Source organism: Chionomys nivalis, chromosome 14 (genome assembly GCF_950005125.1).
Source record: "Chionomys nivalis chromosome 14, mChiNiv1.1, whole genome shotgun sequence".
Lineage (NCBI taxonomy): Eukaryota > Metazoa > Chordata > Mammalia > Rodentia > Cricetidae > Chionomys > Chionomys nivalis.
The window spans coordinates 59,290,735-59,306,936 of NC_080099.1; the positions used below are offsets into that span (position 1 = coordinate 59,290,735).

The window sequence follows — 16,202 nt, forward strand, 5'->3', positions numbered from 1 at the left end:
TACATGAACCTGCCTGTCACACTCTGTAGGGTCCTAAGAATCTAGAAGTCATTAGAAGGCCAGACCACTAAGATCAAGTCCCTTAGATCCTCCAGGTTGTCTGAATTAGCATTCCAATTCAACGAGCTATGGGCAAAGCCTTTGAGTGAGGAAGCTGCCAGCTTTGTGTTTGGAAAATGTAAGTATTTGTCTCAATTTTCTGATATGAAAAACAAGCAAAACCAGGTAAGAGTTGCCATTTTAAATATTTAATTAACGAAGATAAAGTAAGATGAGCACACACAGTGGCATGTTCCTATTTAAGTGTTCTCTCCATAGCTCCAGTGAGATTTTCCTATTGAGTGCACTATTTCTCCACCTCACTCCTTTGTGATACCCTATAGCCTGATCATCAGAGGATTCTCCTGTCTCATTTGTCTTTTGTGTCCTTTTGAAGAATAGTAGCAGTCCCCCTAGGAAGCATCCAGCCTCTAGGTTATTGTGGGGGGCCCTGTGGCCCAGTTGTTATTATTATTATTATTATTAGTAGTAGTAGTAGTATTGTGTAAAAAGAATGAAGGCCCAGGAAGCCCTTAGGCAATGTAGCTAGTAACATTCTTATTGCCTTGGGTCTGGGAAAGTGAACACTCTAGGTGTTCTCCCTCAGCAAGACTAGTCTGAACAGCAGAGGCTGAAAGTATAATCAAAAGCAAAAGAAACTTGCAGGACTGTTGATTCCTCCTTTGGTAATAGGGTTTGCATGTTTTGTATAGATAGCTATTTCAAATGATAATATGTCTTTCTTCTATAATTTTTGTCTTCTGTATGTGCATATGCACATGTCTACAGGTTCCTGGTGTGTGTGTGTGTGTGCGTGTAGAGGCAGTCTGTGTGCATTTGTATATATGGAGGCCGTATGTATGCATGTGTGCATATGGAGGTCATGTGTGCATGTGTGTGCATATGTGCGCATGTGTGTATATGGAGGTCATGTGTGCATGTGTGTACACGGAGGTCATGTGTGTGTGTATGAAGGCCATGTATCCAAGTGTGTATATGGAGGCCATGTGTGCACGTGTGTATATGGAGGTCATGTGTACATGTGTGTATATGGAGGCCTAGGTTGTTGTTTTCAAGCCTTATCTTGTGAGACAGCATCTCTCACAAGCTTGGGGCTTGCAAAGCAGGCTAGCCTGGCTGGCCATCAAGTTGCAAGATCTACCTGTCTCCTCCTCCACATCACTGGAATTACAAGCATGCACCACCATACCTAACATTTTACCTGGCACCCAGGGACTGAACTCGGGTCCTCATTCTTACATGCAGCCTTTACTCATTGAGCTATTATGTCCCTAGTATTTCCTTTGTAGGCAGATATTGCTCTTTCTTTGCCTGACCACCCAAACCCGAATAATCACACAGAAACTTAACTTATTGCAATAAAGTTTGACCAATGGCTTAGACGTACTTCTAGTTAGCTCTTACATGTTTAAACCATTTCTGTTAATCCAGGCATCACCACAAGGCTGTGGGCTATTGGTAAGGTTCCAGCATCTATCTTGTTCAGCAGCTATATAGCATCTCCTTGACTCGGCCTACTCTTTCTCTGTGTTTCTGTTCAGATTTCCTACCTGACTTTACTCTGCTAAGCCATTGGACATAACAGTTTTATTCATTAACCAATAAAAGCATTGCATATGCAGAAGGACCTCCTACATCACTCCTCTTCCAGTACAGCTGTGCTTACTTACTCTGGTGGTCTCAGGCTTCTTGTCTACTTTATCATCTTTCACACACTGCCTACTTCTTGCTCCTTCGCAGTCACACATTCTTTTCATACAATGTTCACTAATCTGAATGAAGAGGCTTACATTCACAACAAACACTGCTTTATTCCCTCAGGAATTGACAGCTTAAAAAGAAACTTTGAGAAATGAATGAATTTTAGGGGAAAAAAAAACTAATCCATCCAGATTATAGTAAGTGATTTAAAAGTACACTTCTTGTCCTTTATTGATTGTTCTGAAGGTGAAAGACAAACCTAACCTGGGATTTGTTTCAGTCTTCAGCTCTGTTCATCATTGTCCACCATTGTATCATTCCAACACACGTGTTCATACACACACACACACACACACACACACAATTAGCTCCAAAAAATTAGTTCAAAATTTTAAAGGAAAGCTCAAAAGTGATACTTTGGCTTGGAATATAAAATATTTTTCTTCGTGTTGCAGGGACATTTTCAGTTTTCTTCTCTTTCAATATTCAATTAATTATGAAACCATATTAAATCATATCATGTAAGCATAAGCGCCTACTTTAACTTTCAATTATAAATTGCAGCATTCACATATACATGTTTTATGAAGTTACTGCATTGCTTATCGCCCTTCATGTCTTCTGCTCTGGAGCTATGCTTCGTTGTTTCTGTGTTGACCAGTGTGGTGGTTTTATTGTCAACTTGACATGATCTAGAATTGCCTAGAGACTCAGTGAGGAATTGGTGGTCTCCATCATGTTGGCTTGGGTAAATGATCTTAATTCTCAGTGCTGTCCGGGTAGGGGAAGGGTTGGAATATGAACCTGTATGCTTGCTTCTATTTATTGCTTCTGTAGACCTGAAGATATAACTGGGCTTAGCTGGGAAATGGGGAAATCATAGACCTTTAAGAACCTGTGTGATTTCTCTTTGCAAACTTCTATATCTATTTTGAATCTGGAGAGCAGCCTGAAGGTAAAGTGACTCTTCTCTCAGATATAGGACAAGGCAGAAGGACCTAGAGAGTGTCCTCCAGTGCTGGTTTGTGTCATGTGGAATAATTGAGACCATTACCTAGGAAACAAAGCAAAACTACTTCCCTTTTCTTTTGAATACTGTCTTTTGAAGAATTTCTTTTTTGAAAAATAAAGAAATTGCTCTAATCAAGTGGAAGATCTAATTATACTGTGCAAGCATGACACCTGATTGTTTTTCTTTCAACATTCAAAATGTTTATTCTGGAAAGTAATATTAAAAGGAATCCATTGTTTTCTGGAGAACAGGGATGAATGAGTCAAGGACAGTCTAGATTTTTCTTTGTTTTTGTTTTGTGGGTTTTTTTATTTTTTTGGTAAGTTTAGGACTGTAAGACATAACCTATATGAAACTGAATCCTGCTCTTTTCTGGCATATAATTTAAATGTTTTACCTCAAATAATATCAAGGCCTTTAAAAAGTAATTAGAATATGCAAATCATAGTGACTACTTTGCTCTTTATCTTGATACAAGTAAACTGTATCTTATATTAGTAACTGCTGCTAAAACTTATTTCTAAATATCCTATGAATAAAGTCTCTGTTTGACAACTTTTGTGACACACAGGGTAGAGAGGAGTTCCTGAAGAAGCTCACACGAGCTGAAATGACTACTGGAATCGAGATTCAGGTAATACTAATTTGGCTTCTGCATTTCCTTCTTCCTTTAATTTGCATTTTACTTAGCATTTTAAATTTGCCTGTAATGAGGCATCTTTTGTCACTGCTTGGTTTGCAAGCCAGCACTTTTCTCTCCTTAGCTGATGACAGTTGGCCTCTGTGTACAACTAGACTGTCTGATCATGCATAAAGAAACTGACCTCCCATGCACATATCTCATTTTGTGGCTTAATGGGAATTTCTGCCAGTCTAGTGAAAGGGCATTGGCTCTTATTCCTAACTGTCTAACTCTTTAGTTTGCTTTCTGATGATGTTACGTTTTCTTTACTTTTAGTGTCTCTCACTGGGATTTCTTTATTTAACCCTGAATAAAAAAAAAAATTAAAAAAACATGTGCTATGATATTTCTATATAAAAGCTTTGAAACGATCACTAGCCAAACCAAGTTCAGTTTTTCAATCTTGCTTATCCCTGAGGACTAAGCTTTGATATTCTGATCTATTCCAGAATGCTTCCCCTTAGAAATACGTATATAAGAATTGTAATTGTCATGATAGGAAAATTAAAATCACAAGTCAAAGAAATCCATATTCATATGATGGGTGATTTTTTTAGCATCCTTAATCTAACTCTATAAAGCAAAGACAAATTTGGGAGTGTCTTCTGTGCCTTATTATAGGTATTTTGTCTTTTGGAGGTGTCTTTTCTGTCGATATTTTCTCAACATTTCCATAGTTAGACAAGTCATTTTGCCTAATAGTTTCTCGTGCCTGTCTTGCTCCTTGGTCACTTTTGTCTTACACTTCAAGAATTAGATCCATTTTAGCGTGTGTCATCAGCATGCTCTTGGTCTTTGCTGTCTATTGGATTTTTCTCTCACGTTTGTTCAACAGCTGCATGCTGTTTAAAATACTGCGTTCTCACCCCTTACTTTTCCGTGAGGGACTGTAGTCTTTGATTTTAGTAACAACAGCAGTAAATTTGTCTTAATAAATACATGTGTCATTAACACCGAATGAATGATTTGCAATCTTGGCTGGCAGAAAAGATTATTTTCCATTGAAGAAATGCAGTTCTTGGAGATGCAGGAGTTTATAAGAAGAAAAGCCCTCTATAGTACGGCTCTGACAGAAGTCGAGCTGCCACTGCGCCAGATAGAAGCAGATGCTGTACGAATCAGAATTCTCCACCGTCAACACTCGGCAGTAAGCATTCACAATAACTCAGGACATAGGCAGTAATTCACAACTAATAGTTAATTTTCAGGGATATTTAGGTTGCTAAGTAATGTATGTGAAAATATTATATAGAAATTTATGGTTTCTTATTGGGAAATCACACTCACTCCAAGATGCTCTTTCATACCATTGATTCACTGAAGAACTTTACAACCCTCTAGTCTGCCTTACAATACACTTAGGGCAACCCGTCCTGAACTGAGTGACCAGGGACTTGCCCGGTGAGACTGCCCAACAAGAGCACTCAGTTCAGTCTCCACTGCTGCTGAATGGGATGCTAAGCGTTATATTGACTCGAATATAAAATATGAGGCACCTTGACATTTTCTAGGAAAGTTTTTGGTGAAAGTTAAGACAGCTAGTGTGAAAAATAAAGCTAAGGTGAGTAAAATATTTTCAAAACTACACAGTCCTGTCAGTAACTGATATTACTGGCCCTTCCCCCCCAAAAAAATCATGGACAAATATGTGTGCATCCTGTCATTTATCTTTCAGAGAAGTGGAGGGTGTGTCAGTAGAGATACATTCTTGTCTTTCCCTGTATGGAGGACACACATATACTTGGGGCGATTTGCCAACATTGTAGGGCTTTTTAAAAATACTTTTTGCAAATGATGGTCTGACTTTAGTTATTAATAATTTTCAAAATGCTTTGGTTTCTAAACTGTGAGTTACAAGGAATTACTGCTAAAATTTTTTTTTGACTTTCAAAGTCTTGCATTATAAACCACAGAAAACTGGAGCCTAACCAGGTTGAGCAAGTAGAGATTTCTAAATGGGATTCTTACATACACATAACAGTACTAAACCTAGAGGAATAACTGGTTTTAATAATGACTCCTTCTAATATTAATGAGTGGGGGTTTATTAATTATATTAAGCATCTCAATGTCATTTTCTGAGTATAATAATGAATTCTACCAACAATTGATGACATTTGTTTCCTCTTAATATTCTAATAGTCTAGCTTTATATGTTCTTGTTGTTCACCAGTCAATTCTTCTTTTGTGTTTTAAAAACTAATAAATTTTAAGAACTAGCATTTAGCACAAATTCTGGGAAAGTATAAGCTTTTGTACATTTTTTATTTGATAATGGTTTCTGATAATTTGTGTTTAGAGCTTCAATTTTAGCTGAAACATTTTAAATATTATAATGAAATATTTTAATTTCCATGGATGTTCATCATGTTTGCTTATTTATTTGAAACAGATTATACCTTCCATGACTCAGCTAATTCAAACAATGTATTGGGATAAGAGGTGCCATAGTTCAGAACTCACTGGCTGTATACCTTTCCTTTCATACATTAAAATAAACATTGTGATTATTAAGATCACCACTACGTACTATTTATCTGAATCAGGGCAATTGAATCACAAATGTTGTAACATAAAATCTGAATGTCCTCTAGATGCTTCATGAGATACGGGGGAAGAAAGAACATGTAAGACGGAAAGTAGAGGCAACAAAGAAAAAGCTACGAAGAAAGAGCAAGAAAAGTCGTATGGAACTTACACAAACTGAGGTGAAAAATTAAATTTTCAACTTATAATTTCTTATGCCAATGAGAACACATCAGGCAAATATAATTGTAAAGTGATGCCTTGTGTTAGAATTGCACTCACTAAATGGTCTCTGCACACACATCACACACATACACGTGCACACACGTGCACACACACACACACACACACACACACACACTGCAGCTATATATCCTTTCTTTCCCACTGCTCTAGTCTATAAGGCACATAGCCTTTAGCAGGAAGATAACCCAGAGCAACCCAAAATTCATGCTGGGTTTACGCAGGAATCTGCTGCTCTCTTGGCTCTCCCACTGATCTCTACGTGGAGCTTCTAGGAAGCAATGAGGCAAAAGAAAGATGAATGGGGGAAGGAAAGCAAGGCCCATGAGAAGGAGAAGAACGTTGGTACCCTCCCATAATTCTACTCTGGAAAGGGTCTCTGTTGTTGGGGTGTTGGTTGGAGGAACTCGGTGAGCCAGCAAGGTCCTGAGGGCTCCACCCTTGTGACTGGGACCAATGCCTTTTAAACGCCATCCCAGGGGCCAAGCTCACTCCTTTCCCTATTTGAGGACACAGCAAGAAGGTAGCATCTTTGCAAAAGAATGATCCCTGAGCAGGCACCTGCTATAGGAGGAGTGAAGGCCTGCTTTTTGTCTGGGCCACCTGGCTAGCTTACACCCAAAATAACAACACAGAAACTGTATTCATTTAAACACTGCCTGGCCCATTAGTTCTAACCTCTTATTGGCTAACTCTCACATCTTGATTTAACCCACTTCTAATAATCTGTGTAGCACCATGAGGTTGTGCCTTACCGGGAAAGATTCTAACCAACGTCAGTCTCAGGTAGGAGCTTCATGGCCTCTCTCTCTCTCTCTCTCTCTCTCTCTCTCTCTCTCTCTCTCACACACACACACACACACACACATACACACACTCTTCTTCACAGCATTCTGTTCTGTCTACTCCACCTACTTAAGTGTTGCCCTATCAAAAGGCTAAGGCAGTTTCTTTATTCAACCAATGCAAGCAGCACATAGATAGAAGAACCTCCTATAGGCACCAAACCTGCTTGCCTTCTATTTCTGAACTTCTCAGTCCACTGAATGTGTACTGTTTATACATCACCAATTTCACTCATTTTATTACCCTGACATGGGTTATCTGAACAGGAAGAGAGGAAAAAGGAGGGGAGCCAGAGAGAGGAAGGAAGGGAAACAGAAAGGAAGGGAAGAGAGGGGAAGGGCAGCAGAAGGTTTTGGCTTGAAATCTAGTAATCTGATTTTCTTTAATTCACAAAATCATTTATCAAAAATATGTTTATTGAATAGAAAGTTTATTAAGACATATCCTTAATCATTAATAAAAAATAGTATAATAATGACATATAATTTGACAATATAGGTTATTATTTTTTAAAGATTAAGATTTATTTAAAATATATAATTGAAAATGTTTCATTTACTAGGAAATTGTTGGTTTTAGAAAGAATCTTCATTTAGATAGCTAAAGCCATTTTTTTTCTTTCCTCTTGTTTTAGTCATACAAAGACTTAAGTTTAGTCAGCTTTGGCCAGTAATATGGTAATACTCCACTCTGTATTGCCAGCATAAACATCTTAACCCTGTTTTATTCAGTGGTGATAAAAAGGTTTCTTAATTTTACAACCCTTTATTAGAGGTCAACTCACCTAAGAGACACCTCAGCATAGATTTAATTTCCTGGAATCACTCCAGGAAGTTGTGCTGACAAAATGTGGTTTTGTGTTGTTTGAAAGATGAGAGAGCATCTGTGCTTAGCTGACATTCCACACAAACCCCTCAAGGGTCATCCTGTGCGGGTGAGAACCAGAGTTATGTGCGTGTGTCTTGAGACAGAAAGTTTATGTATTTTAGGACATGTGGCAGGCTGGCATCAACATGGGTGGGAGATCAAAGAGCAAAGATGTGATTCTAAGCTTAGGAAGCTTGTCTGGTGATGTTAGAGCACGTGCTTACACCATGGTCTACCATGCTAAGAAATCGTTCCTCTTTTATTGTCTGTACAGCCCTGTCACCATGACGTTTACATTGTTCCCATAGTTGCTCTTCTACTGTCTATGTAGCTTGTGTAGCCATGTCTCTAAATTCCAAAGTGTTAAAAAGAAATCTTTGAAACATTTTTTTAGGGAAAACGTTCACTGATTCATCAAGAAATAGAGCTAACTAAACATAAAACAATTATTCTCAATGCAAAAAGCAAAGAACTGGGTAAGGAGATAAAAGCAATGAAACTGGAAAAAGTAAATTATGAAGATAGACTTGAAAAGCTGAAGTAAGTTTTGCAAAATAAGAATCATATTTACTCTATGATTAATAAAATCGGATTTTTATACTTAAAATATGTTCTTAAGATGGTTCATATTTTCAGAATTTTATCTGAAGTATGTGACAAAAAATACAATTTTTAACCATTTTTTATTTATTTGTGTATAATTACAAGTTGCTTTCCTTCTTTATTTCTCCCCTGGGTTTATTTTTTGGTGGTATTTCTCTTTTTCCACATATGTGAACTTTTCTCTGTTATTAATAATATCGTTCATTAATTCAACACATTGTTAGTATTTGTGAGCCATGTTTAATATTTTATGGCTTCCCCCTAACCTTGCAAGTTACAGTTTTGAGGGAAGAATTTAGAAACAAACATTCTATAGACTCTATCAACTTTTCACATCTCCCTTCTTCAGTGGCCTCTTCATGAGTGCATCTCACCTCTCAGGGTTGCTGTCCCTGAGAAGGGTCCTTGGCTCCTAGACGGAGCTCTCAGGCCCACAGGGTGTCCATGTGTCCTCATGCGGAAATCGCACTCTCATCCTGTGTTCATGTTGACTCTGTTTCCTCTTTTGCTAAATATCATAAAAAATAGGTTTGCAAAATGATTGGAGGGTAACTGACAGATCACATTAGGATGGTGGCTTGATAGCCAACAAAATATTAGCACATTCAGCACATGGCAGTTAATTTGATAAAAAATCAAAAGTGGACCTGCCCTACTATAGAAGAGCCTCTGCCCTCCACACCAAAGCCTGCACTCCTGTCCATGTATGTCATACTCCACACACTCATGCACACAAATGCATAAAAACACAAGCAAAGAACAGCTATGTGTAGCCAGAAACAAGATACTCTCTAGTGGACTTAAGTCAGTTCACCTTAGAGGGCTAGAGTGATCATGATATGTCATGGTATATTATTTGTATTTTGATAAACAAATCTTACCTGCAGACCAGAGGCAAAGATAAAGTCACTAGAGGTCAGGCAACAATGACACACATCTTTAATCCCAGAATTTGGAAGACAGAGTCAGTTGGACTTTGTGAGTTCATAGCATATACATATATACGTACATATATATATGATTTAATATATAAACCTAGCCCCAATACTGAGCTGGATACCAAGGCTTATATATATAAACATATAAAACATATTGATATGTAATATATAATTATATATATTATACAGTCAATGTATATATAATAGAGTTAATAATATAAAATATATAGTCAAATTATATATATAATTATACATAATTATAGTTTATAGTTTTGATTATTATATTATATTATAACTATAACTATATATAAGTATAACTATATATCTAAACTATAACTATATATATTAAGCTATAGTTAATATCATTATATTATAACTATAATTCTTGCTTGATAACTGTTTTGTATATGTAATTTTACTATGTTAAAGTTAAAACCTTCCTTTGTAATTAGACAGAAAGGGGGAGATGATGTGGGATGTCCTTCTGTATATGTGTTGCTTTTACTGGTTGATGAATAAAACTGTTTTGGCCAATGGCTTAGCAGAGTATCCAGCTGGGAAATCTGAACAGAGACAAAGAGAGAGTGTAGGCAGAGTTGAGGAAAGGACAGCCAGCCGCTGAGGAAACAAGACGTGTAGAAAATGAGGTGACTCCACAGTCACATGGCAATACATTAAGAAAGAGAAATGGGTTAATTTAAGATGTAAGATATAACTAGAAATATGCCTGAGCCATCGGCCAAACAGTCTTGTAATTAATATAGTTTCTGTGTAATTACTCCAGTCTGGGCAGCCTGGAAACAAAAGTGCAGTCTCTGTTTACAATGGTCATATAGCTATTAGCTGCAAAAAACTAATTTATCTTTGTCATATCATATATAAAAGCAAGAAAAAGCCAGGTGGTGGTGGTGGCACACACCTTTAATCCCAGCTCTAAGGAGACAGAGGCAGGTGGATCTCTGTTGGTTAGGGCCCAGCCCGGTCTACAAAGTGAGTTACAATCAGAATTGTTACACAGTTACCTGAATTGTTACACAGAATTGTTACCTGTCTCAAAAAAAAAGAAAAAGAAAGAGAGGGAGATAGGGAATAGAAAGAATATTTAATAGGTCTAAAAAGTGTAAACTTAGAATTATACAAATTGCACTAGATTTATAAAGACCTGAGATGGGCCACAAATCCTCCTCAGCCTTCTTATTGGGTGTCGTGCACTGCTATGACAGAATACCTGACTAAAGTCTGGGGACCTGCTCTGTAGTGTTGCTTCTGCGTTCTGATCACAGCTCACACTGGCAATAGCTTCTTAAGCGTGTTTATTGTTGACGCTATTGTCTTACTGACTTCCTGACTCTCTTTAGAGACTAGTATTTTTCTTCTGTAAGCCCTGAGATCACATGTGAAACTCCTTCCACACAGTGAAGAGTTCTTCAAGCTGAGATTTGACAGGGAACACGCACAGGGTGTGTATGACCATCTCATGCAGGAGAAGCAGCACTGTCAAGAGAGGATCTTTGAGGAGGAGAGGCGATTCCAAAAGCTTGTGGACATGAGAAAGAGCACCCTGGCCGATATACGGGTGAGTCCTACATGAACATGAGAGGAAACACGGCGATAGCCAAACACGCTGCACATTCTTCATTTGGGGCTGGTGTGATAGCGCTACTTAGATTTTGAAAGTCATTGTGTTCGTGCAATAAGCCTGTGGCTTTTATTTTTCTTTCTGGAGTAGTCCTTGCGTGTTCACGCGGGGCATCGGACTTTCCGTGCATTCTGTGTGGACTCTGACTTTACTGTTCCTTGCTTTACTGAAGTAAGAATGTAGGTTGTGTTCTTTCAGCGCAGAGATAGGATGCTGCTGCTGCTTTGTTTCCATGCAAACATTGTTGAATATTACAAGTCACTTTTATTGTTAAGTGAAAACACCTTACGTTCTTTTCTTTAAGAATGTGTCTAACCCTTTAAAATCATATGCCAAAATATGTCTTGCACCTGAATTTTATTAATCAAACTATATGAAGCTAAATATATTATTAATTTTTATATAGATTCTAACTAAGCACATTCATTATACTATCCCCTTTTACAATTTACAATGGTTTTTGTTATATATCATTGCAATAAGCTAGTAAGAGTTTAAAAATGTGTTGAAATTTCAATTTTTTCATTGTACAATGTACAGTTCTCCTGAAAACAAAATTATATCTATTTTTGCCCAAATAGATAAGATATGTGCAATATTTTATAATAACTTTTATCAGCTTATTTAATCCTACTATTTTATAGTTATATATTCTATTATGATATATACACTTATTTCAATTTCCTTTTGTTCTTTCATAAGGCAAAGAAAGCTTTATTAATTTTTTTAAAAATTGGCTTAAATGTACCTCACAGGAGCGTTCATAGTGGTTCTGAGTCATTCATTATTAAGTAATTATTAAATTAATAAGAGTTTTATAAATAGTGGTGGTAAGTAACAGTCTTTTACTTGAATGTGGCTTGGCTACTGAAAAGTTTTTTTTCCTTCCTTAAAAATGAAAATGTTTGGCGCCATCTAGTGGCGATAAACGATGCCTCCTCCCCAGTCGAGGGATTCTGAGAACTCCGGTGTTTAAGTCTCAGGCCTGTGACCATGAGGACTCAAAAGCTGAGACTAAAAAGCAGCTCTCACTACAAGACTTTGTCATTTGCTTACTCGAGCACTGTCCGTCGCCCCCGTGTTACTGAAACTGTAGCATCACTTCTCTGAGTTCAATCCCATTTCACGGTATGGTGCTGAGCACACGTTGGAATGCCAGCAATCACTCCTTGACTGGCACTTCAGCACTTCAGTGGAACAGTAATCAGTGAAATGCCAAAAAACAGTCACCAGGAGAGAGATGGAGAAAACAATGCCTGACCTAACCAGCCCCTAGCTTACAGAGATTTGCCATTCTTTCCACCAAAAATCCAGTCCGTGCCTTTCTACCCACAAATCTCCAGCCCCACAGCCCCCTTAGAGCATGGTATGGGCCCAGCCTTTTGCTCAGCGGTGGTCTCCATCTTAACCCCTTTGATTGACTCAAAGGAACTTGTTTGTAGTCAGTTGACCTCTTTTTGGATGAAGGCAGCTATGCAGCTAGTTTTCTTTCCTGTGTCTCAAAAACTCAGAGCTCAGGGAGGAAGTCAATGAACACTTGGGTCATGAATGGATGGGTAGATATTTACAGCCACGCATGGATGGTTGAGGGCTGTCTGCTTTGGTATTTAGTTTGCTGGCCGTATGTAGGCATGACAGTAGCAAGAAGCAAGAGTTCTTTCAGACTACCCCGATCTGATAGTCCAGATGTGTCCGAGAACACTCCTGCTGTTTTCTGGTACCATTCTCTCATCCTCCTGCTCCTCCTCTGTTTCCACTCCTGATCCTTTCTGTCCTCCATCATATCCGAAATGTTTGCCACCCTCTCTATCCCCTCGAGTGAAATAGTTATGTCTTCTATTGTTTCTGACCTGAAGGATTCTTTGACATACCTCAATAATGCTCATTAGGAACCTGACTATATGAAGTTGACTCTTAATCTGTCTCTTGGATAGATTTATCCAAATGGCTTGCCATATGTGACCCAAAGCATAGAGTTCAATTGTGTGATAAGAACATTTAAGGTTCACTGGTTACTAAGTCTCCACATTAAGGATGATCTTTGTGTGTGACTGAGGTTAGGTTTCTGGCAGTGAACAGTGTGGAAATGCAATATGCTTCCTTTCCTCCCAGTGGCCATAATGTCCTTCCTCTATAGAAACTGTGAGTTCATAAATGTCTCTACAAGGTGCTCCATGATAGGAAATGTCACATGAAAGCTAAATTTGGTGCTATTGATCTAGACTGTCCCCTTTGGGCAGAAGAATTGATCACAATTATAGATCACCTGTAGATGTTGTTTAAAAAATAAATACAATATCTTATATAGCATTGATTGATGATGTAAAACACAAAGTTAAAAATGTGAGCAACTATTAACAGGGCTTGAGATTACATCCTACTCTGTGTTCTCTTGGCAGCCCAGACTTTCTCCTTGGCCAAGCTTCTCTCTGGAGGTTTTGTTTTTATTGTTGTTGTATATTCATTTGTTGTTTTCTGCATTCAATTGGTGTAAAAGTTCCTTCTGTTTGTGTGTTGCTTTCTTTGGTTAATGAATAAAGAAATTGCCTTGGCCTAGTTGATAGGGTGGAACTTAGGTAGGTGGAGAAAACAGAACTGAATGCTGGGAGGAAGAAGGGCAGAGTCAGAGAAGCCATGGATCCTCTGCTAGAGATGGACACTGGTTAGAATCTCTGGTAAGCCACTGCCACATGACAATACACAGATTAACGGAGATGGGTTAAACTAATATGTAAGAGTTAGCTAAAAAGAAGTGAGAGCTAATGGCCAAGCAGTGATTTAATTAATACAGTTTCTGTGTGATTGTTTTGGGTGTAAGCTTGCCAGGCAGCCGGGATGAACAAGCGGCCCGCTCCTTGCAACATTCAATCTCTTCTCTTTGTCCTTTATGTTAAGAGGGGATGGCAATGAACTACACTGGAAGAACAGTTCCAGACTGAGTACATACACAGATGGTATCTCAGTGCTTTCCTTGTTAACTTTGCTTCCTATTTCCCTGTTTATCTCTTCCCCCCATTATTACCAGAGTCCATCATTTTCCTAGTCAGTCATTCCTTGACCTTTGCACATGGAGAAAACTTAGCTTCTAACAAAATGGTGACCCTTCCCCAACCTCATTTGACAGCCAGGTGCCTAAATAACAAAAGTCAGATAACTTTAACCTAGGCTCTAACTTCAAAGCTTGTTACAGTGTGTGAGTTAGTTCTCTTATTGAGCACTCACCATTTTTTCATTTCCCAACAACCATTTCATAAGCAGTACTCTGTTTATAATACTCCATGTAGTGTAATGAAATTCTAGGTACTAAGAACTTTACACCAGCAGGAAGATGGATTGTGGACAGTAGACATGAGTACTGAGACAAAACTCAAGTCGCAAATGGTGACCTTCATCCAAAGTCCAGAAATATTGATGATTATTAGCAGGAAGAAAATAAGCACATCATTTATGGTCTCAGTAATGGAAATTGATGAATAATAAACTGGTGGAAAATAGGAGTTAACCAATGAATTTCCCTGACATGGAAAGTTTTTCTTAGTGATAACATTCCTGACAGAGAAACCATTTTAATACAACATGAAAGTTCTTAGCATGAGAAACGTGTTTCACATAATGAATGCTTTCTGTACCAGTGTTTCCGATATGGTTATCAGTGAGCCATAGAACATATGAACTTGGCACATCAGAAGTCTGTGGCTGACTGGGAAAAGCACATTTTATTTGACAGCAGGTAACAAGAAGTGCTAATTTTGCATCAAGAAATGGAGTTTTTACCCAGACTTAATGCTGAACTGGTCACAAACATTTAGAAATCAGGAGAAGGGTATTACATGGAGCAGTGGGTTCTTAAATATAAGTTCAAAAGATTATAAATATTTGATTTACTAAAGAAAAAGAGCTTTCCTTTTCTCATCTCTCTGCTAGGTCCCAGAATTACTGTTAATACAATGTTAAACTGCATACCTGAAATCAGAAGAGAATTTTATTTATGCAGAGAACCGGCCACCACCTTTAGCTTTTATCACTCCCAGCAGCTTAGAGGCGTCTCTTACAGTCTTTGACTATTATTCTTTGTGAGTTTTCTATGCATATTTTTCTACGTAATTGAGGCATCTTACGAACACAGTTTACATGTTATATTTTTTTTAAAGATTTATTTATTTATTTATTTATTTATTTATTTATTTATTTATTTATGTATTCATTCAGTCAGTCAAGTATCCTGCCTGTAGGCCAGAAGAGGGCACCAGATCTCATTATAGGTGGTTGTGAGCCACCATGTGGTTGCTGGGAATTGAACTCAGGACCTCTGGAAGAGCAGTCAGTGCTCTTAACCGCTGAGCCATCTCTCCAGCCCCCTACATGTTATATTTTTACAGTTGCTTTTCATTCTCTAGTACATTGCCATTTTCAGTGCCTCACCCACTGCAGACTATCAGTAAAACACATAACTTCTTAAATTTTTTTAGCAGTTATTAATTATGCATTAAGACAGGCTGCATTATGGCATTTTCATATATGTACATAATGCATTTTGATAGTGTCCACACCTCATTAGCCCCGTAAAAGGCAAATACAATGGTGTACATCTATAACCCCAGAGCTAGGCGCAGACCCCTGGAACTCGATGGGCAGGTAGCCCAGCTACATTGATAATTTCTAGGCTCTGCTACAGAACCTGTCTCAAAGAGTAGGGTATGAAGAACAGTTGGAGACAACACCCAACCTTGACCTCTGGCCTTCACACATACATGCACCCACATATACACACCAAAGGAACACAAACGCCACACACAAATACGCAGAGACCTGATCTTTTTTATGCTGCTGTGGCGAGATGAATAGTTCTGTGTTTTCCACGACAGAAGAGTAATTGACTTTTACAGATTATATGCATATGTTGGAGACGAATACAAGATGTTAGATAATGTGGGACCAGTAAAGACTTCTGTAGTGACACCAAGACCTTCCAGTGACTGAGGACCAGATTTCTGTTGTTCCGATAGACAGAACATAAATGACTCTGCTGCTGATGCTGAGAAGCATTGTCCAGATGTTAATATGAGGATTGTAATGCTGATAACC

General features: G+C 38.1%; 1 protein-coding gene across 1 annotated transcript in view; it reads left to right on the forward strand.

Moving 5' to 3' along the window:
* Ccdc178 (coiled-coil domain containing 178) overlaps positions 1 to 16,202 on the forward strand; it is a 328,223-nt gene that overhangs the window by 109,645 nt on the left and 202,376 nt on the right. Inside the window, exons 11-15 of the mRNA XM_057788447.1 lie at positions 3,345 to 3,407; positions 4,441 to 4,602; positions 6,050 to 6,163; positions 8,332 to 8,477; positions 10,895 to 11,054. Coding sequence (XP_057644430.1) covers positions 3,345 to 3,407; positions 4,441 to 4,602; positions 6,050 to 6,163; positions 8,332 to 8,477; positions 10,895 to 11,054 — 645 coding nt within the window. The remainder of the gene's footprint in view (positions 1 to 3,344; positions 3,408 to 4,440; positions 4,603 to 6,049; positions 6,164 to 8,331; positions 8,478 to 10,894; positions 11,055 to 16,202) is intronic.